Source organism: Diachasmimorpha longicaudata, chromosome 13, assembly GCF_034640455.1.
Source record: "Diachasmimorpha longicaudata isolate KC_UGA_2023 chromosome 13, iyDiaLong2, whole genome shotgun sequence".
Taxonomy (NCBI): domain Eukaryota; kingdom Metazoa; phylum Arthropoda; class Insecta; order Hymenoptera; family Braconidae; genus Diachasmimorpha; species Diachasmimorpha longicaudata.
In genome coordinates this window covers 6768225-6788577 of record NC_087237.1, presented here as the reverse complement: position 1 = coordinate 6788577, position 20353 = coordinate 6768225, and the positions used below count along the sequence as shown (strand labels likewise).

Here is a 20353-nt window from a genome sequence, read left to right as displayed (position 1 = left end):
TAGTGGAACGCGTAGGGGGTCGGCTAAACTGCATCTCAGGTGGATCTGGAGGTCCCGTTTAGGAAGTTATTAGAAAAATCTAGTTGACAAGAAAGCATTGTCTTTACTGAATACAACTCGAATTAAATGTTCAAAGATAGTTTGACTGAATAATCAGAATTCTATGAGTTAGGTCTCATTTTCAAGCACATGAAAAAACATTTAGAATGAATCCAAATTTTTCAAATTTTACTCAGTCAATCCCGACCAATGATCAATTAAAAACGTTTCTTCTCCGTCTTTCCATTTCAAATTCCTTTATTTCAGTACAAAATATATCACATTATTACATCATTGGGTGGTTAAAAATAAATTACAAAAAATTATATCCATATAATCGATTGAATTCTTCAAAAAATATTCAAGACATTGTTCTCAAAATTTTGCAATTGGTTCTACCGCTGTTAATCTCACAGGCTCTATGAGAGTAGTACCAAGTCTGGCCGCTACTTCCGGATATATAAAACTACAAGAATAAAATATCGAATTAAAAATTCACATAAATAATGCTGGCAATACACAAAGTACGTAAATAAATAATAAATTTGTGTATGATTTTTTTTTTTCAGAAAACAGCCAAGTGATATGAATCGGCGGTACCATCCAAATATCGGGATACTTCTAGGAGTCATCACCAGAAGGCGTTTGAAGTGAGTAAATCAAAATAACTGAATTCAAATGCTTTTTACAATTTTCTCCAACGAGTTTTTTCAAGTTTGTGGAATTATTATCCATTGTGCATTGAATTTTTCACTCGGAAATCGTCATTCCAATTTCGCGGTTAATGACGCCACGTATAAATATTTACTCCAGAACACCCTCTAAAAATCCAGAAATAGGGCAGTCTGGCCGCCATATCCTGGAATGAATCCATATACAATGAAAAATCTAGACAAATTTATTCCAAATGAGGATTATTTTTATATGTACATTTTTCGTAAAGTATACAGCGACAAGTTGATATCAGGATTCACGTGAAATCCTCTAACTTCATGACACTCATTGTATCTTAATCTTAACAATCTGATGATGCCGTATAAATAATGCAATACATCACTATTCTTTTACGTTGCAATGCTTTCTCGATGAAAAAATATAATATATATTTAATGGAAAAAAAACAAGTGATATAGGAAAGAACTAAAGGGCTTCTATACGAATGAAATGAAAAAACAGTCTATATTGTCCAACGCCGATCAACGTCGGGGTCATTGACCCTTTAAGATAATTTCTACGAGAGTTGCGCATTTTTAATGCAATCAAACTGTCGGTAAAACAACACTAACGTCCTATAAAATCATCTAAACTCAATGAATAGCGCTCTAGGGCGAAAAAAGAAAATAATTTACAGGCGATGAATGTCTTTCAATTTTACTTCAGTCGCTGAGGATAGTTTTGTGTACGTAAAATTGTCTATTTCAATTGTCAATCGAGAAGTTAACTTTGAATTTTGGTTGAGGTTATGAAGTTTTATGATCTTGTTATGTAAAATCTATTGATGCTATAAGATTCGTAGTCACCTTGTATTTATGGGGTTTTCTCCTTTGCATGCTGATATTTTTACTCTTTAAATTTATTGGATTTCCACGATCTGGCTGGAATTTCACCGTAAGTTGGAAAAAAGTTCAAGTTTTTATTCATCAATTCAGATTATACAAAATTAAAGGATTCTGCCAAACTTTTTTATGTTTGTCAGAACATTCTCCTCCGTTGATTAACAATTTTTCGTACACAACTTCCACGATGTATCGGCTTCAATGATTGTACTATATCTTTTCAATCAACGATTCGATTTGTAAAAAAACCATCAATCTTCAAAGATCAATGGATGATCATTCAATTGTCTCTAGATTTTTTTCATTTTTACTCAGCCAATCCTAAGTTATAAATCATTGAAATCCACTTCGCACGGCTTCGATGAAGATTTGTTCTATGGAGATAGCTTGAGAATCAATGAGTATGTCTTGAATCCGTCTATGATATTAATAATATGCTTGACAAGATTGTTGTTTACTATTGTTGCTAGGGATGTCACGAATCGATCAATTTTCAAAGATCGACAGATGACCTGCAAATTGTCTCTAGATTTTTTTATTTTCATTCAGCCAATTCGAAGTTATGAATGACTGAAGCCCATGTTCCACGGTTTCAATGGGAATTTGTTCTATGAAGATGGTTTGAGAACCAATGAGTATATAGTAGATCTATTTATATCATTGCCAACGTATTTGGCAGAATTCCGGCGTCTTTCGTTGTTTCTAGGGATGCCCCACCCATCCCATCGTTGACATCACACCATCTAAATTCAATAAATAGCGCCCTAGGATTAAAACGAAAAAACTTAAGCCGTTGCCGAGTGTCTTTCAATCCTCAATATCTTTCAAGCCGACGACCCAGTTCAGCCGAATCAGTCAATTTTCAAATTATCGCTAGATTTGTTCACTTTTACCCAGCCAATCCGAAATTATGAATCAAGTCCTGAAGTCCACTTTAAACTCCTTCAATCGAAGTTTCTTCTATGGAGATTGCTTAAGAAGAGATGAGTATGTCTTGGACGTATCTACGACATTCCCAAGGTACTTGACAGAATTGCTGTGTCTTTTGGTATCCCCAGGAAGTGCTGCACTCCTCAGCCAATCATTGACCGTCGCTCCCTGATATCCAAGAGACCGGGATCGGCCATTGGAAGGGCTCAGGCTGATTGGCTTGAAATAGTTGGCTCTGGATAGATTATCACAAGCCGACATAGGATCGCGATTCTCATCAGAGTGAATAGGCTTCTTCGGATCCTCTTCCTCATCCGATGATACCAGATCCACCAGAACGATATCCTTCTGCAGCTCTGGACGACGATGAGCCGGATTTTTCAGAATTGTAGGAATGATTGGCTTTGGGGACTTATCCGTAGGCCCCATGAGACCATTCGATATACGTTTCGGCAGAACTGAGCGCTTCAGATGCAGGTGTCGAGGATTCGACTTTGACAGGGGACCTGGCCGGTGTTTTGGGGGAAGCTTCCTAGGTGGTGGTGGACGATATTTCCATGGGTGTTTCTGCAGGTCTTCCAATTTCTCTGGGGTTAGTCGTTCTAGCTTCACATGACAGGTGCCACACGCTATGTAGAGTAGTTGGGCCTTCAGACTGAGGGCTGCAACAGAGGTGAATTAATTATTCAAAGGCGAAGGGATCGTGGAGGCTTTTTTTGCAAATATTAGAGGAAAGTTTTGTCATGTTGTTGGGTAATAACCGGTTCATGCTTCAGGAAAATTATTGGGCGATGTTGTTCGCATTCGTTGGCCATTTTCGTCGTGATTTTTTTGACGTATTCAGCGATAACTTTTGGAAAACTTTTTTACTACTGGAAACCATTTGGACAGAATTGGGGCTGATTGTACTGAACCAGAGGATAAACTTAGGTGCATGCGCGCTTGGTTTGAGTATTTTCGGGGATTTATTGATCCTGAAAACTTTATAGATTTCAATGTTTGTTGATACCCTAGTGAAGCATTAGAGCACTAGTGAAATAATACTAAGACACTTCTCGTTGGGGACGAACATAACAGATTAGAGAAAATACCACTCACCAGGTTTCCGTTTGAAAGCCCCAAACGTATACTTATGAACGTAGTCATCCTGTCCAAACTTCTCCCTGTTCGGTTTATAGCTGACCATCCATCGGTTGTACTCGATATACCGATCTAGCCACTTAGGTCTGTTGAACCTGTTGAGAGACGGTGCATGCAAATGCCTCTCTACCCTTTCCAATCTCTCCTGTTGAATGCTCTCAGTCATTGTCTTGGATTTTTTGAGCATGATCATTCCAGCAGGTGAAGACAGCGGAATTGTTGGACACCTCGTGAGATTAACAGCTGTTCGCATTCGTCGTGTACCCCTCACAGGTTCACAATGAATCGTTGGTGATGGTGGGTTAGACGATTTGTTTATGACCGGTCTGAATTGTGCAGTGGGTGTCGATAATTTGAAGTAATCTAAAAACTGATTTTGATCCAATTCAGGCTCGATGATAGGCTCGTAAGGGGTCACTGGTCGTGGAGTGGTGGTTGTTACCGGCTCACCGCATATTTTTTCATGATCCTAAGGTCCAGTCAAATATTGGTTTTGAGATGAATGCTGAGAGGAAATGTGAGTACCAATGCCGGGAGATCAGGAGTGATAGAGGAATTATATCAAGGCAAATCTTGGGAAAGTCTCTCATTGGAATGAAAGTTACTTGTACCTTCATCTGATCCAAATCCCCAAATTCAGCATCACAGTTGTCACAGAGATAAATTTCCTCCATAGATGGCTGTATTACAACCAAGGATGAATCATCTTTCGGTCGTTGTTTTGGCTCCTTTGATTTGTTAGGTTTACCCAAGTTTTTCGATGTTGCATGATTCTGGGGTAGCAGAGATCGACGTGGGCTATCAACAATTTTATCGTAATCCTAGAAATTTTCAGTCATTACGGGTGATTATGGATTTATTCTCTATGACTAGTTGAATTAATTTGTTGTTAAGAGTACCATGTTCTCATTGCGGAATGTTGCCAGAAGTTTTCCGGTGCCTTTGTGATAAAGGCTCGTTGTCGAGTCCCAATTATTGACATAGTAGAGCTTTTCTCGGGGATATTGGGCGAGATAGGCACAAAATCGAAGGAGGTATTCGCTCTTGTGGTATGTGTAACATTTGTATACGAGTTTTTTTAACGTCCCCATCCAGTTCTATAAACATAAAGAAATTCTCGTTGGTTTGTTTGGGTAGATGATGGGGAATTAAGTTACCGGATTTCGGACCACTTTCAGGTAAATGACAGCTGCAAAGAACATTGATAAGGTCTCTAGATATAGATTTCGTCATGGCCTTACGAATGAGTAACTGTCAGATCATGAAAATATGATCGTCATTGACAATCACGTTTACTGTTGTCAATAGAACGAGCACATCCGCCATGTTTGGTCAAATCTCATGACGTGATTGTCAATCAGTTTATTTTTCCCATGATAGGAGTATTATTCAGTAGAAATGTCAAATTTTTCATAACATTCTTATCACGACCGTTAAAGGGAAAATTATAAACTTAGCGAACATAAACAATTTTTGTCATAAAACTGTTCTTGGCTTTGCCGGCGAAATAAACTAACATTATCTTCACAGTTTTCTTTTATTCAAATGACGCTTTTATCTGCGTCACGTTCAAGTACGATAACAAATCGCTAGACTTTCGAAGAAACCAAAAAGATTACAGTAAAAACAATAAGATTTGAATATCTGAAGTAGCGCCACCTTTGGGATGCCAGATAGCCGTGAGAAGTCCGTCGTATTATTGTTACGTGACCCAAATTGGTCGTTCATAGATCGGTGAGGTGACATGTCAATGACCGTCATATGACCGTAATGTAAAATGACGCGAAATTTGCTTCCATCTGGGATAAAACCAATTGCACAAATTTTGTTTTTTCTCTTTTGGTTTGGTATTGAATTTCAATAGATTTTGTGAGACAATGTTTGTGTTTTTAACTGATTTCAGTATGTCTTATAAATATTGATCTCCTGGACTGTCAAGATCATAATCTATATGGGAAACATATTACCAGTGAAGTAAATTTCCCTGGACCGTATAATAACGATCGCTAAGAATTGGGAGTTTGATATTTTTGGTCCCGTTTTTTCTGAAACATTTTCAACAGTTCCCCCCTTAACTGAAAAGGGACGACAACAGGACGTTGCCGATTGTCCTGGGGCGCAAACTTTGGCATCCGCTACCGTGCATCCGATCATATTCAACTAATAACGCAAACTGAAAACGGGGGGAAATTTCCTTAATAGAAATGTAATTAATATTGCTTATTTGGCAACATTGCTCGGCGATACGCAATTTATAGAGCATTCATATCAATATCTCCATCCTCCCGGCGCCAAATTTCAAATTTCCATCGTAAATATAAAGGACAAAGATCATTATTTAATGAGACTCGTCCCATGCTTTCTATGAAATAAAGCCGTTGGTATATTGCATGCCGGTAACTCAATGACCCGAAAGATCCATAATCTTGATCACGTCTGAGCCACCTCAGCCGGCGGCCATTTTGTTCATGTCATATCGAGTTTTGTGATATTGGACGCAGCGTCGCAGGGAGGCCAGAGGAATCGGGAGTTGGTATTTGTGATAAACTGCAATCGTCTACATTCGGATTGATTCGTTTATCACATGCTGAGCCACCTCAGCCATTATTCATCCATCGATTCGCGTCAATGGTTGATAATTAGTAAACATTCAAGGATGCATTTATCAGAAATGTCCATTGGAGAGAGCTTCGAATACGAAATATCCAGTTTCCTTACCAGAACGATGCAGTCAAAAAAAGAAGATGAAAATGATGAATTATTAATGAACAACGGTACTTACGTCATTGATTCTCTTAGGTCGTACGAATGGAATTGAAAATTTGACTTCCTTAGGCCACCACTGAGGTGGATTGATCGGCCCAGTTGATGGTGGATCTGATGAACATTCAACCATGAATGTTATGAAACGTTCCAATTCAGTCTGTGAATTAATACCAAAACGTCCATGAGCAGTGTCCAATAACGCTGATGCAGATGACATGATTAATGAAATTACCAGTGAAATTTTCTCCAAAGAAGTTGGATAACCATTGGTGAATAACAATGGAAGATGGTAGGTCATCGAGGATTCGTCCACCATGGTTTTACCATCTGGCTGTGTGTCACCAGCGGCAGCCATCATTCTCTCATCTACATCACTGGCAAGATTGTCTTGCCCCAGTCCTACCCCACACCCATCCTCTTCGTGAACAGCCGAGAACCTCATTTTTTCATCATCAACATAGTTCGATATTGCTTCCTGACAAATCAATATTTCGACTGCTTTGAATTTGAACGATTAAAGACGACAGCTGTAATCTGTATTTCGATGGGTCATTGATCAGGTTGTAAAGGATTCTTCATTTAGTTGGGGAATTTCAAGCAAGTTGGATCTTTTTCTGTGATCAATGCTTGGAAACAATTTATGTTTAAAGGGATTCAGCTATTTTTGATGAAAGAGAAACATCTTTGGGAGTAGCAATTAGGTCCTAAACTAGCACGAGAGGCGAATCAAATCAAATAATTCAGATTAGATGTTGAATTAGTATGTCATTCTTAGTCATCAAGCCTAAGTCAATTCCCAGAGAAGGATAATTGAGAGAAAAAAAATCTGGCGTCATCTGGCAAGATCAGACCAGAACTTTCCCAATCATTAATACTTGGAGACGATTGCTGGAGGTGTCATTCAGTTTGGATTTTTCGTTTGGTTGGAAAACTTGAATCAAGATGGATCTTTTGAAGTCATTGATGGTGAGAGTTGATTGATTGATATTTTACTGCTGTCTACTGCTGCTCCGACAATTGAAAAAGGCTCGTGTTAACTGGATTATCCGAGTTAATAATTATTTATTTCTCTCTTGTACCTCGTTCATAGGAACTTTGCTCTATCGTGGAGGAAGTCCTGAATGTCTCATGCATGCTCAATAAAATTTATTCCATCTTGTGCGAAGTGCGAAAGCTAACAAATTCTCAGGGCTTTTACAGTCATGCTCGGCATTTTGAATTTGATGGCAATCACTCCCATTGATTGATCTTGATTGAGCGTTGATGACTTCTAATATCAGCATCATTTCCTGATTAGTTTCGAGATTGAAAGCTAATACTGATCACCAAAAAATTCAACTCAAATTCTGAACATCAATTGTTCCAATCATCAATTGTCAGGGCGATAAAAAAAATCCTCGTCTCTCTCACAAAACAACTGAATATTGAGACAAAAAAAAAAACTATTGAAAAAATTGAAAAACCCGATCACATCACTTGTTTTGATCATCAAATTTATTTTTACGTACATGATAGGTAGGAGTTACGGATGTTTGTTGGAAAAAAAAAATATCAGCTTAAAAATAAATCTTACCGATTTCCGTTAGCAAGTTTTAGTAGCTCTGAAATTCGTTGTTAGCTAAGTAGCTCAGAGCACTTTCTTTCTGTGCTTTCGGATACTGACGGTCGACTTGCACGCGTACCATTATCACTGACGCCTACCACATCCACAAGGAGCACACACACTCCAGCTTATTCAGTGTTGAAATAGTGTATATAAATGAAAAAGAAGTTTCTTTTTCTCTTAAAGGCAAATAACGAATGAAAAATGAATACTAGGGATACACATATGCACAGGATCTGGTGTTGTCCAGGTGATGTATTGTCGTTTCACTGCCAATGAACAATTTTTTATGCTAACAATTCGGGGAATACGCAGTCGTGAGTGGTCAAACGACACCAACAACCCCGCGCACAAGCCCGTGCTGACGACGATTGAAGCCACGGGCTGTTTAATCCAAATTTTTACCCCAAGGTTATAACCACTCACTTGGTACATCAACTCGGCGATGCTTAACAATACCCGCGCTCATTGAATATTTACTTTATCGCCAGAGCTGGTGATCCTGATGTCCACAGTTAAAGGTTACAAAATAGTTTTCACCAAACAAAAGGTTAAAAAAAAGCTATTGCGGTTTAGTTGACTATAGGTTGACGTATCGTAACTGACAGCCCCCTCCTTCTTCGGGCAGTGCCGTTGCACGACTATACGACCCAAGAACCCAAGATGGCTGGGTGAGGAAACGCGCTCGATTCACCGTCAGGCGGTTCCCAACGCACGATTTCAATTGGGCACTTCAGGCAACGGGAGACAGTCGACGAAATTGCTATGTCCAGGGGGTCTAGGTCAGCCCTGAAATTGCTTCTGAAGCACATGAAACAATGGGGTTATGTCATTTTGTGGTAGGGTGGAGGGATTAATTCAATCGCAGAATCATTGAAATTTTCTCGATATTCAGAGTCAATGGGCTAGCTATATATGGCGGCTTAAGGCCCCTTCCACTTCCATTTTTTTTTTTCACAATGGCCTGTGGTTGACGCCAGCGCCACCTTATTCCAATTCTGAAGTGGGCGATACCCATTTGTGCGTTTCTTTTTGTTCATCATTCGGGGAGAAAAAAAAAATTTAACTCAAAATGATAATGATCCATTACGTAATTGTTGTTGGAGGTGAGTTCACGCTGATGAGTTTCACACTGAAAGACACGTATCATTCAATTCCGCATCAAAATACCATATCGATCCGACAAGGAGTACGCAATTTTGTGTTATTTTTTTTCCAGGTGAATTATTAATGAGTAATTCAGAACGGAAGTTGTTGGCTCAGTTGCCGGATTGATCGATAACTAATGAATTCTTTTGGTTATTGATTGAGACATTGTTTGAGATCTGTGGCTTGAGGTCATTGCACCAGCAAATTTGACCCATAAATTTGGGAAAGAAAATACATAATCCCCCGGGTGTGGGCGGATAACAGCCAAATTACGGTTGATATTCGTTAACTTGGCAAGCCTGGAATATTGTTGGAACAGGAACTCATGATAATTTGTCGCAGAATCAATGGCGATGACCTTTCGATGCTGTGAAGGAGAACGCCGCGTCGAGCCACGTCATGTATGTCCATTTATATCATTAACGTATTCTCGGCGGCCATTTTGTTGTGACCTCTACCGTTCCCGCCATGACGTCATCCAACATGGCGACGACGTAAAAGCTTAGCAATACGTATATTTCATGGGGATGAAAGTTTTTTGATGAAGATCGATTAAAATCACGAATGAGAACGATTATGTTAACTCATTAATTACCGTTCGAAAAACAATACTGACGAATCCGTCCTGGTTGTTCCTCTCAACAGAAATTTGATACGAAGGACGTGGGACTATAAATATCATTTTCATAACGTTGTAAATTGATTCGATTATGGTAATTGCGTATCGATACAGGGAATTTCTGCATGCCTGGTTGAGTCTCCGAGGATATTCATGATTATTTTCTTCATTATTTTGGCCTAGGCATCGTTTGGATACTTTAGAAGTTTTCATGTAATTGGGCTGGAAAACTGCGATTTATTTGAGTGAAGAGAGGTTAGAATCGCATCTTATCAGACTTAATTCCCTAAATACACTATATAATGGATGCATTCATGAATTGGTGAGGAAGAAATAATTACGATTCACGAAAAAACAAATAATCCAAATTTTATTGATAATGTACATAAGCCAGAATTCATAAGGAATCATCCTCATGAATTCCAAATCGAAACGATGACTTCTTCCCCGTCGACAATTCCGTCACATGAACATTCAAAAAGGCCTCAGTCAGGTCAGTGTCGACTTTGTACTTTCCAGAAGTTTTGACGTCAAGCGAGATCTGTGAAGCCAAGAACGACGATTCATAATTTTGGAAATAATGATTAATAAATCATTAACTCACCAGTCCGATTTGATTAGTAATCTCATTTCCATTGTCCTCGCCTTCAAAAATATTCACCCTTACTTTCTCCCCTGTGATTTCCGCCATCTCGATTATCGTCTGAATTTTTATGGGTACAATTGTCCCCTCAGGAATGATTACAGTCTCGATGTTCTCAAACTTGAGGCAGATCGATCTGCTTAATCCATATAATTCGACATCTGTTGATTTCAAATCACGATCATGAATACCCTGAGACAGGAGAAGAGACGAGTGCATGGCAGCTCCTATTGCCATTGTTTCGTCTGGACTCCACCTGGAGGTCAAGACTTCACCGCACGGGAATATTGAGCCAATTTTCTCCTGGAGTTTGGGAATCTTCATTGTTCCACCGCACAGGATTATCTTTCTGATATCCATTATTGTGTGTGAGGTCTTATTGAGGATATCCTGAATTGGCTGGATGTACTCGGAAATATGTGGCCCAATGAGATTTTCAAATCTCGCCCTCGTTATGTTGTGACTGAAGTCCACACCATCACAGAGAGACTCCACGAAGAGATGAGCTGTAGACATCGTCGAGAGGACGTGCTTACATCTCTCGGCTTCGATCTTCAGCTTTGAGATCGATCTTCGACTCTCGGTCGGGTCGAGCTTGTATTTGTTTCGAAATTCCTCGGCTAGATAGGCTGTCAGAAGGTCTGTGAACTTGTGACCACCCAGGTGTGGGTAGTATTGGGTGGATTGTATCGCAAATACACCACCGGTTACTTTCACCAGGGTCACATCACTTGATACACCACCCACTCGATAGACTAGGACAAGTCTTAAAGATTTTAATGAAGAGGATTAATGAGGGGTATTACCAAATATTCTTTTAGAAATCGTAGTTGCAACGAGGGGCTTATAAGTCTACGATTAAGGTTTCAAAGTCTTTAAAGGTGATTTGTAAATTTTTAATTAAGCAAGTCTTGAGAATGTTACCAGGAATTTAAAGTTAATGTTGAATGGAAACTCGACTGTCGTAAGGTCTTGATTTCAAATTTGACTTACTCTGACTCCCTTTTGTTCTTCCCCAAGCCATGAGCGAGACAAGACGCCACGGGTTCAGCAATGACCTGAAGTACTTTGAAGCCAGCACTCGCTGCTGAATCACTCCACTCTTGGATACTCTCACTATTGAATCTGTGGGGAACACACAACACAACGTTGTGCTCCTCGTCGTCGTGAGCTGCTGTCGTTGATATATCGTACATTGCACCTGATAGTAATGAGGACACCTTTTTTGGGGTGATTTTTTCGATTTTATCACCGACTGTGATTGAATACTGAAGCTCTGACTCTGTTATTATTGAGACTGAGCTTTTTTTTATGGCAGTATCTAACTCATTTGAGTCTATCTCTTTGTTCATCAGGCGTTTATTATTTAGAACGGTTATGGCGGCGTTTCGGAATACACCGGATTTTGCTGGCGCCCCTATTATCTAGAATGATAAATTTTTTTTTTATCCTCAAGGAGTTTTGGGGAGTATTATTATACTCATAGAAAAATTCCTGACATCATAACCATCAAAAAATTCTAAGATTTTGGTCATCCAAAATCGATCACCAGATGTTAAAATATTTGCACTAAAAATATTAATTTATCCAAAAAATTTCAAAGAACCATTTTTGTGGAAAATTTCATGATCCACAAAAATGCCTTTTGACATTCTCTCCTGAACACCCTAGTTACCCAGATATCAACAAAATTATTCAACTCCTCTAGTCGTTTTTCACTCTAAAATATTTTGATTCCTAACCTATCATTCAAAACATTCTCAACTCACCTGTTCGGATTCGTGAAAAGCGATGACAGCAGCTGTGACCCTGTCCCCTGCATGATTGGCAACGACATCCACATTCTCATCCTGAATAAAAACCACAGTGTTCGATGATTTTTCATTGAAACCCAAGGAGAACTCGCTAAATTTGAAAAGTAAGATTGACACGTGAGTGTCAATTCTGGATAGCAAACTCATTTCCCAGAAAATCATCACTGAGTGAAAATGAGGAACGGAAATGTTTATTAATCGTGAATAGGATGTACTTACTTTGTAAATAGCGAGACAGGAGGAAGTATTTCCCAAATAAAGTCCAAATGAAGATGCAGGCAGGGCCATGATTTTCACGCACATGCAGAAGACGCGCGCTGCACGAGGTAATACCGGTGATTTTCAGGGTTTGGGGGGAGGTGGAGAAGGAGGAGGAGGAGGAGAATGCTGAAAGCCTTTTGGAGGTACCCACCTAACCAACCGCTGGAAACATGAGAAATGCTCGGAAATCGGGGAATTCTAGTCCATTTTCCTGGGAATGAGTTTTAATTAAATGTGAATCTTTCTAATTTATTCAATATTTTTTATTTAACAAATTCTTCGGGTCGCGTCGGGTTTACGGTTGAAAAATTAGGTTCTGAATAAAAGAACTTCATTTTCTTGTAATTTTGTGGTGAAGTGACGGACAATGTTTAGAAATATTGTGGTTGGGTTATCTGGTGGTGTTGACAGTGCAGTTGCCGCATTACTATTGAAACGTAAAGGTAATTATTATTAGTATACATTACTAGGCATTGCATTAGTTGATGTTTGGGAACGATTCTTTGAGAATGTAGAATTATTCTCACAGGATTCAACGTGACTGCCGTGTTTTTGAGAAACTGGGACACTGCAGACGAGACGGGGAAGTGCCTCGCTGATGAGGATTATAAGGATGCTGAGTATATCTCTAAGAAGATTAACATTCCTCTTGTGGAAGTGAATTTTGTCAAGGAGTACTGGCATGAAGTCTTCACGTGAGTAATTTTTCCAGCCCGTTTTTTTTACATTTTCCCATCGACAATACTTCAAGATCGGCAGAGAGAATCTCAACCTTTTTTTAATTTGTTGTAAAAATATTGCTATAAAAACATCCAGGCAATTAGGAAGTTAATGAATCATTAATAGATTCATTGTCGTATGTCTTTGTCAGGTTCGGTTTCACGTATCATTGGTTGCAAATAAAACAGCTGCTAAATTAGTAAAAAACATCAACAATCCTATTCTTCATTCAAAATTTTCCAACCTTTATTGGAATCATCCCAATAGATATCTTCTCGAGAGCTATGAGGGTGGATACACTCCCAATCCCGACATAATGTGCAATAAAAACATAAAATTTAAGAAATTCTACAATTTCGCAAGGGAAAATCTGAAGGCTGACGCCATAGCTACTGGACACTACGCTAGATCGTCCTTCGGTCCTTATTTGGAGGACTACAAACCAGGCGCCAGCAAGTATTTCTGCTTCTTGCAGTTTGTCGCAAGATGAAATATCAATAATTAACTGAGTCAACGTTAAATGGAAGTTATTAATGGATTCACTTTCAGAGGTTAAACTATTGCATGCAGTCAATCAAAAAAAGGATCAGACATTCTTTTTGTCTCAAGTGAGCCAGGAGTCCCTTCAAAGATGCATGTTTCCGCTCGGGGAAATGATGAAAACAGATGTAAAGAAATTAGCGGTTGAGGCCGGTCTTGGGGTCATTGCCCAAAAGCCTGAGAGCATGGGAATTTGCTTCATTGGGACCAGGACCTTTCAGAATTTTATTCCACAAGTATGAGAAGATAATAATTTTTCATTCAAAAATTATTTCGTCCATTCAATGACTATTTTCATCTTCATGAGATACATTAGATACTTAAGAAAGACAAGGGAATATTAGGAGAATTTGTGACGTTGTGAGAAAGTAGAATGAATTTAAACAGATTTTAATTCAGAAGTAATCTTTATTTTAAGTATTTGGAAAATAAACCTGGGAATTTTATTAACTACGAGACGGGAGAGGTGGTTGGTCAGCACCAGGGGATCCACTGCTGGACGCTGGGTCAAGGCTGTAGAATCGCAGGGAGTAGCGAGAAGCTTTTCGTCTTACGGAAGGATATCAAGACCAATGACATCTTTGTCGTGAGTAAAATTACTAGAAATTTCTCTTTAAAAGATATTGATTTTTATTAAACCTCTACGAAATTCTTCTCTGTCTTTTTAAAGACAAAATAGAATTATAAAAAAAATAGCCTTTAAAGAACTAAAAATTAATTTTGACGAGAAATTTCTGACTGCATGTTCAAGAGTATTCTTTTTATTTAAGGTCCCAGGAACAGATCACCCAGCATTATTCTCCAGGATTCTCATCACTTCGAAGCCCCACTGGATTTGTGAAGAACCAGAATCATTGATCGACAGTTGGACAGTTCTCAACTGTGAATATCGATTCCAACGTAATGAGAAACTCTGTCCATGTAGAGTTTACAAGTCTTCGAACAATAAATTAATAATTGTTTCTGAGAAGGAGAAGAGGGCAATATCTCCAGGACAAGTGAGAGAGTTATCTGATTTTAGCTTTATCAGAACAATATTTTCAATTAATTTAATTCAATTTAAGACTTTTGCCATTAAATTCTTTTAGTTTGTTGTTCTGTACTTGAACGACGAGTGTTTGGGAAGTGCTCCCATAACTCACGCAGGGCCATCTCTCCATAGTCTCGGCGAGGGCGAAATCACATCAGACGTTGACGATAATGATGGACTCCTGCGAGCATCAACAGTGTGAACTAGAGTAAATAATTTTAATAAAACTGTACATATAATTCTACATTTGATGGCACCCTATTGCATTATTTCGGGGTATTCTCCAGTTTAAAGGTGTCCATCCAACTCGACTGCTGGACCCGCACCCTCCTAGTCGACTCCACAGCGAAAGTCCTGTTCCCTTTGCCTCCTGTGAACTTTCTCCTGTCTCTGTCGTAAGTCCCTTTTATCTTTTTATCCACCTCCAGGGTCGGAGATTTTATTGTTACCTGGGAGTCCAGGCTGTCGGGTATCGTAAGGTTTATGTCACCGTTTGAGGTAATGGTGGAGTCCTTGGTAACTCTTGCCAGTTGAATTTTTGCTGGACCTTCTCCGAGATTTGCTTGAAGGGAACCGTCGAAACAAGCTAGAGAATTTTCAAAAAATCACTGATTGATCTATTTTATTATGTGATAAAAAATATTAATCAATGATTAATATATAATATCATATAACATTCGGGGCTCTTTTGTGGAAAATAAAAAATCTGTTTTTGTCAGGTCTAGTGATTGGAAAGGTCAGTTTTTAGGGTTTTAATACAACAGAAATATTGATTCCAAGATAGAACACTATTGCAGTGTCTTTTATCCTCTATTTTTGTTTAAAAAAAAATTACTAACCATGTAGGGAAATACTTACAAATGTTTAAGCTTCCTTTTCCATTAATATCAACGCTGTTGTCCATGTGAAGATTACTGAGATTTAAGTCCCCATCAAGAGTAGTGAATGTAGCTTTCTCACAGTAATTGCTTCCAAGTCTAACAGATCCATTCTCAGTTGATATATCCAACTTCGTTCCCAGGCACTTCTCAGCATCCACAAACTAAAACAAAATTCTATGATCAGAAAAATTATTGAACATTGATTGTAGTGGCATTTGTAGTGTCCTAAACAATACCCCATCTTTAGCTGTATTAATTTCAATTTCCCCTTGAATGCTTTTCTGAACAGTGACTGATCCTCCTTCACTCGAAGACAATGTGATCTTCTTTCCCTGCAATTTGGAGCCGGTAATGCTTCCGAATTCAGTTTGCACAGTTATGAAATCTGATATCATGTTGTGGACTTCCACGTTAGCATCTCCAATAGTCTTTATGTCTACGTCTGGAATAATTATCGTTGAAACGACAGAAATTAATTGAATTATCCCCGAAAATTCATTTGTGAATGTAATGTAGGGTAAACGGGGACGTCTTCAATCATCAATAACTTGTGACCGGTAGAGGGGAATTCAATGACTTTGGAGAATGGTTTCGAACTCATTGACCATTGAAAACGTTTCATTTCATTCCCAGGATTTTCATTCTTGTACCATAACGAACTGGCGCTTGAATAAGACATCTGACATTGCCCCCGATGTTCTCCTCTTTCCCCTTGATCTCGCAGAGTTCATCCGTGACATTGACAGTGACTAGATCCTCTCGTTCAGTCCCCACTGAATTCTGAGTGACTAATTTAACGAGAAGAGTGTCCATGTCCGGATGCTCGTGTGGACACGTGGGCTTGACCTCAACATCGTAAGGGACGTCTATGACAACTTTTCCAAATGGTTTGACTCTCTTAACAATATTTTGGAGCTCAACCGATTTGTACGAGCAGAATTTGACTCTTGCGTTTGTCGTGTCAATGGCAATTTGACACTTTGGCGTTGTTGTCACGAGCCACAATCGCAAGAGATGTTTCCTAGACCATGAGATCATGGCTGCTAAATATTTGCAAACAACAAAAAAGACTGATTTTTGATACTGATCATTAATGACTCAATTCATGGCAGCAGACAATCTCGTCTTCACTCATTAATTCGTGCGCTGGGTACACCTAAACAATCACTGAGTTAAACTGCCCAAGGATAAATTACGTTCTTATTATTAATTAATTATTGATGACACAACCGTTGTTATTGTCAATTGATCAATTAAATTGGTGCTGTTGGCGTTTGATTGATTTGACTCCAGTCAGAACTGACAGTTGGCAGACCTGAATATCCACGAACACGATCTCCCATCTAGCGTTGAATTTCAGTATCTGCTCTCGGAAAATCAATAACTTTATTGAGCCGCGGGAAAACTCAAAAGAATTTGTCAAAATTAATTGGTGAATGGCCTCTCTTGAGCCATCACTTATTAATTCTTGTGAGTGATTGTCGATATTAAAAATGCTCTAAAAACACTGAAATCGATCATTGATTGACAGACCATGGTGGATCGATCAGTGACAATCGGCTGGCATTCAAAACCTTTCCAAAAACCAATATCACTGATAAATCGAGTGATTAAAGAGCAGCGGTCGATTATCGATGGAGGAATAACTCTTTGGTAATCGACTGACAACCATAAATTCCCCACTGACCAATTAAAAACTTCTGAATCATCAATGCTAACATTTGACACCCAAATATCAATGCATTCAACATCTGCTATCGACCAACTAGTATTCAATGAAACCGTCGAAAAAATCCGAACATCCCCAGGGCAATTTCCGATGACAAACAGTCTTGACCATTTAACGGCCTCCCCCAATCCTCCGAATTCCACAATCATGCCCACACTTAGCATAATCAATACGCCAGAGATCACCGGTTATTGTGACGGTTTACACACTGTCGTCGGTGACTGGACAACTGGAGTAAACAATGGTACCCAGTCGGGTCAACTGATCATCAGGTCAGCCAGTGCCATGTTGACTTCAGCTATGATGCACCAGATGCCTGGGATTGTAATGAGAATTTCCGTGTTACCGCAATCTCCAGTTGTTCGATAACATCGTTATTACCCCCCCTATATCCAATTCACCAATCGAATTCACCGGCAATGAGATTTTATCCACAAATTGGTTTACGAATAATTTGAGTGGCTTGTGCGGTTAAGAGTGATCATTTTGTAACAGTCACGCGTCACTTTGGTTCACTGCCAAAATCACTAGTGAACTCTTCTGCAGATGATGGCCCAGAGTATTATTGACTGTAACCACATTCCAAAAGTCCAGGGTGATCATTCTGGTGGTCTGAATACAATTCGACATTGGGAATCGTTAAATCAAGATAACGTTCAGTTGAATTTAATTCATATTGTTGTGTTAGGCGGAGGGGTGGAGACGATTGTGGTGATATTTAGAGGGATGAAGGATTTCACATTTCTAGGTAAATAACTGAAATTCTAACTCGGGAATTGTGAATGAATGTGTGCGGTATGTACGTCACGTTTAACCGTTCGATGCCCTCGTTTTCCATTAGATTCACCAGCCGGAGGTATTCTCACTGTGGGTAACGAATCGAGATGAATATTATCCTGAAATCAATAGTGTTATCTTCATTACAACTGTTGGACTGATAATTACGTTATCCCATTTCAAAGACTTTAATCCAAACATGATGGTAAAATTGACAATTTTGCATGAGTGATGGAGCCCATGATGAAGATTTATCTCTTCATTTTTACTCTCTCTCTCTCTCTCTCTCTCTCTCTCTCTCTCTTCTTCAATGTCTTCTCTTCTCGATTATATCGTTCATGTGCACTCTCGTACTTTCCTCGTTTCCTTACTTTAACACATCCTGGTATAGTGGAGGCAACATTCTCGTGGGGAATAAACCCCCTCCTGAGCTTCCACCGTACAGCTTTATACACTCTGGCTTTACCCACAGTTCAATGCTGCACGTAGCACATGATATGCCATCCATAAAGTCATTACACCATCTGGCACCAACCGACATAACTTAAGTCATTTTGGAAAATATGACGTCATTCAGTTTTCTCGCCTGCTTTTCTTTCATAGTTCGACAGAAGGAGGTGAATAACGTAAATGGTGTAGGACTGTTCTGAGGTTCAAGTGCTTTCGGCAAGTTGATCATTTTTTGTCACCAGTTTGTCATTGAAAATCAAAAAAATTCATGAATCAAGATTTTTCCCACCGGTAGAACGTACTGAGCCGAATTGAAAGTAATTTGAAAGAATGAATTCTGATTGAATTTTTTTTCTTCAATGCAAAGTAAAGATTTCTCCGGTTAATGTGCCATCTGCTGCTTGCGGATACGACTTGATAATGAATGTTATTGGATGAGAGGACAAATTTACTTACCGGGAATCTTGGCCGGAAAGTTAGAGAACAAAACATCCGAATGTATCATGGAAACAACTATATGTATTTTATCATCGACTTCACGTCCCATTGTTCACCCAAGTTTTCCCACCCTCTACCATCTACCCCTCCTTCTCTCCACGATATACCGTGTAATTATGGAAGTTATGAGGCACACAGAGGTGCAGTACGTGCGAATAGTCATAACTGTGATAATTAGATGAGCGGGAAACATGGTGTATTTTAACAGAGAGTGCCTTGATTCAACTGAGAATTGACACACCACTGGAGTTTGAGTGTCCGCAGTTCCATTATTCTCACTTGAAATCATTGGACATTTGGCGTGAAAATTTGATTAACATTGCATACATACAAATATTGCTCCTATGGTTGGTGAAATTTTAACTTTAACTTTATTTAATTTCAACAATATTTTAATTCTCTTATGTGATATGATATTCGTCGTTATTATTATTTTGACTCGTTAATGAGACCACTGAATAATCCTCGAAGTGAAATTTGGACTTCACATGGAAGTGAAACTTTTCCTAATCGCTTTACAATATGCTTTCGAAAACTAGAGGTTGCGTTATACTGTACTACAAATCGCGCTAAGTAGACGAAGAGAGCCAAACTCTCGAGTACCTCCGTCTAATGTTTTCGACAGCCGGGTTGTTATCATTAAATTTTCATTGTTAACCCTTCTTTTGGTTAACAATATTTCTACCCACTTAACAACATTATTTATAATTTATTCATGCATAAAACTATAGCACCGAAGTGTTGGAACAAGATGAATTTCTCTTGACAATTGACAAGTCATTGACAAATGCCTAAAAATCTTGGAAAAATTTTCAAATTTTTATTATCATCTTTTTTATGGAGCAAATTAAATGATACATTATTAATAAAATTATAATGATGTATATATTATTCATACTATAACTCATTGTTATTCATCTGTAGTTTTAAAAAATTTGAGCCCTCTTTAATGAATAACTGAACCTCTAATGGGTCTGTGAAAGCATTTTCATCTTCATGAAGACAACTCCCACCTTAAAATACAATGATATAACCCAGCCTTCTCCATTCACTTGCAGATGATTATGATTCAATGTTAAATGCAGTCGGGTAATTAATGCATATTCGTGAATCACAACAAGCAACATTTTCGCGGTTATGTTTCATAACTTTGAACTTGTGTAATAACTCATTTCAACCCTGTGCTCTCTCCAGCCTCCCCCGTTCAC

The 20353-nt window shown here is 38.7% G+C and overlaps 4 protein-coding genes across 9 annotated transcripts; 1 reads left to right on the top strand and 3 right to left on the bottom strand.

Annotated features, from left to right (window-relative positions):
• Window positions 1-279: 279 nt before the first annotated feature.
• Window positions 280-8772, bottom strand: LOC135168823 (uncharacterized). Of its 3 annotated transcripts, XM_064133384.1 has the most exons (7): window positions 8005-8764; window positions 6664-6906; window positions 6448-6588; window positions 4565-4762; window positions 4277-4486; window positions 3624-4134; window positions 280-3187 (listed from the first exon to the last, which is right to left on the bottom strand). In XM_064133384.1, exons 2-7 carry the CDS (start codon window positions 6871-6873, stop codon window positions 2556-2558), a joined length of 1902 nt encoding a protein of 633 aa, XP_063989454.1. In that variant the 5' UTR covers window positions 6874-6906; window positions 8005-8764; the 3' UTR covers window positions 280-2555. The 3 variants fall into 3 exon arrangements, with proteins under 3 accessions (XP_063989454.1, XP_063989456.1, XP_063989455.1); XM_064133386.1 differs by lacking the exons at window positions 6448-6588; window positions 6664-6906 and having other exon boundaries at window positions 8005-8772; XM_064133385.1 differs by lacking the exons at window positions 6448-6588; window positions 6664-6906; window positions 8005-8764 and adding an exon at window positions 4823-6418.
• Window positions 8773-10151: 1379 nt separating this feature from the next.
• LOC135168828 (heat shock 70 kDa protein 14-like) lies at window positions 10152-12599 on the bottom strand. 2 transcript variants are annotated; one of them, XM_064133393.1, is made up of 5 exons: window positions 12479-12599; window positions 12215-12295; window positions 11439-11869; window positions 10407-11211; window positions 10152-10343 (listed from the first exon to the last, which is right to left on the bottom strand). In XM_064133393.1, the coding sequence occupies exons 1-5, from the start codon at window positions 12560-12562 to the stop codon at window positions 10200-10202; spliced, it is 1545 nt and encodes a 514-aa protein (XP_063989463.1). In that variant the 5' UTR covers window positions 12563-12599; the 3' UTR covers window positions 10152-10199. The 2 variants fall into 2 exon arrangements, with proteins under 2 accessions (XP_063989463.1, XP_063989462.1); XM_064133392.1 differs by having other exon boundaries at window positions 12215-12562.
• A 223-nt stretch (window positions 12600-12822) lies between these two features.
• On the top strand, window positions 12823-15054 carry LOC135168851 (mitochondrial tRNA-specific 2-thiouridylase 1). Of its 3 annotated transcripts, none has more exons than XM_064133447.1 (7): window positions 12823-12963; window positions 13050-13215; window positions 13508-13692; window positions 13790-14016; window positions 14238-14366; window positions 14551-14778; window positions 14869-15054. In XM_064133447.1, exons 1-7 carry the CDS (start codon window positions 12888-12890, stop codon window positions 15010-15012), a joined length of 1155 nt encoding a protein of 384 aa, XP_063989517.1. In that variant the 5' UTR covers window positions 12823-12887; the 3' UTR covers window positions 15013-15054. The 3 variants fall into 3 exon arrangements, with proteins under 3 accessions (XP_063989517.1, XP_063989516.1, XP_063989518.1); XM_064133446.1 differs by having other exon boundaries at window positions 14199-14366; XM_064133448.1 differs by having other exon boundaries at window positions 14199-14366; window positions 14845-15054.
• Window positions 15015-16966, bottom strand: LOC135168852 (protein FAM185A-like). The gene is made up of 4 exons (XM_064133449.1): window positions 16342-16966; window positions 15928-16133; window positions 15669-15852; window positions 15015-15396 (listed from the first exon to the last, which is right to left on the bottom strand). The coding sequence occupies exons 1-4, from the start codon at window positions 16727-16729 to the stop codon at window positions 15077-15079; spliced, it is 1098 nt and encodes a 365-aa protein (XP_063989519.1). The 5' UTR covers window positions 16730-16966; the 3' UTR covers window positions 15015-15076.
• Between the last annotated feature and the right edge of the window lie 3387 nt (window positions 16967-20353).

Coding starts and splice junctions, on each gene's coding strand:
- LOC135168823 (XM_064133384.1), bottom strand. CDS start 6,873: ATGAGGTTCTCGGCTGTTCACGAAGAGGATGGGTGTGGGGTAGGACTG. Junction 4,487..4,564: donor CATTCCGCAATGAGAACATG/GTACTCTTAACA, acceptor GAAAATTTCTAG/GATTACGATAAAATTGTTGA. Junction 3,188..3,623: donor GGCTTTCAAACGGAAACCTG/GTGAGTGGTATT, acceptor CCTCTGTTGCAG/CCCTCAGTCTGAAGGCCCAA.
- LOC135168851 (XM_064133446.1), top strand. CDS start 12,888: ATGTTTAGAAATATTGTGGTTGGGTTATCTGGTGGTGTTGACAGTGCA. Junction 14,367..14,550: donor AGACCAATGACATCTTTGTC/GTGAGTAAAATT, acceptor TTTTTATTTAAG/GTCCCAGGAACAGATCACCC. Junction 14,779..14,868: donor GGGCAATATCTCCAGGACAA/GTGAGAGAGTTA, acceptor AAATTCTTTTAG/TTTGTTGTTCTGTACTTGAA.
- LOC135168852 (XM_064133449.1), bottom strand. CDS start 16,729: ATGATCTCATGGTCTAGGAAACATCTCTTGCGATTGTGGCTCGTGACA. Junction 15,853..15,927: donor TTAATACAGCTAAAGATGGG/GTATTGTTTAGG, acceptor ATTTTGTTTTAG/TTTGTGGATGCTGAGAAGTG. Junction 15,397..15,668: donor AAAAGGAAGCTTAAACATTT/GTAAGTATTTCC, acceptor AAAATTCTCTAG/CTTGTTTCGACGGTTCCCTT.
- LOC135168828 (XM_064133392.1), bottom strand. CDS start 12,562: ATGTGCGTGAAAATCATGGCCCTGCCTGCATCTTCATTTGGACTTTAT. Junction 11,870..12,214: donor CTTTTCACGAATCCGAACAG/GTGAGTTGAGAA, acceptor TTATCATTCTAG/ATAATAGGGGCGCCAGCAAA. Junction 10,344..10,406: donor TTACTAATCAAATCGGACTG/GTGAGTTAATGA, acceptor TTGGCTTCACAG/ATCTCGCTTGACGTCAAAAC.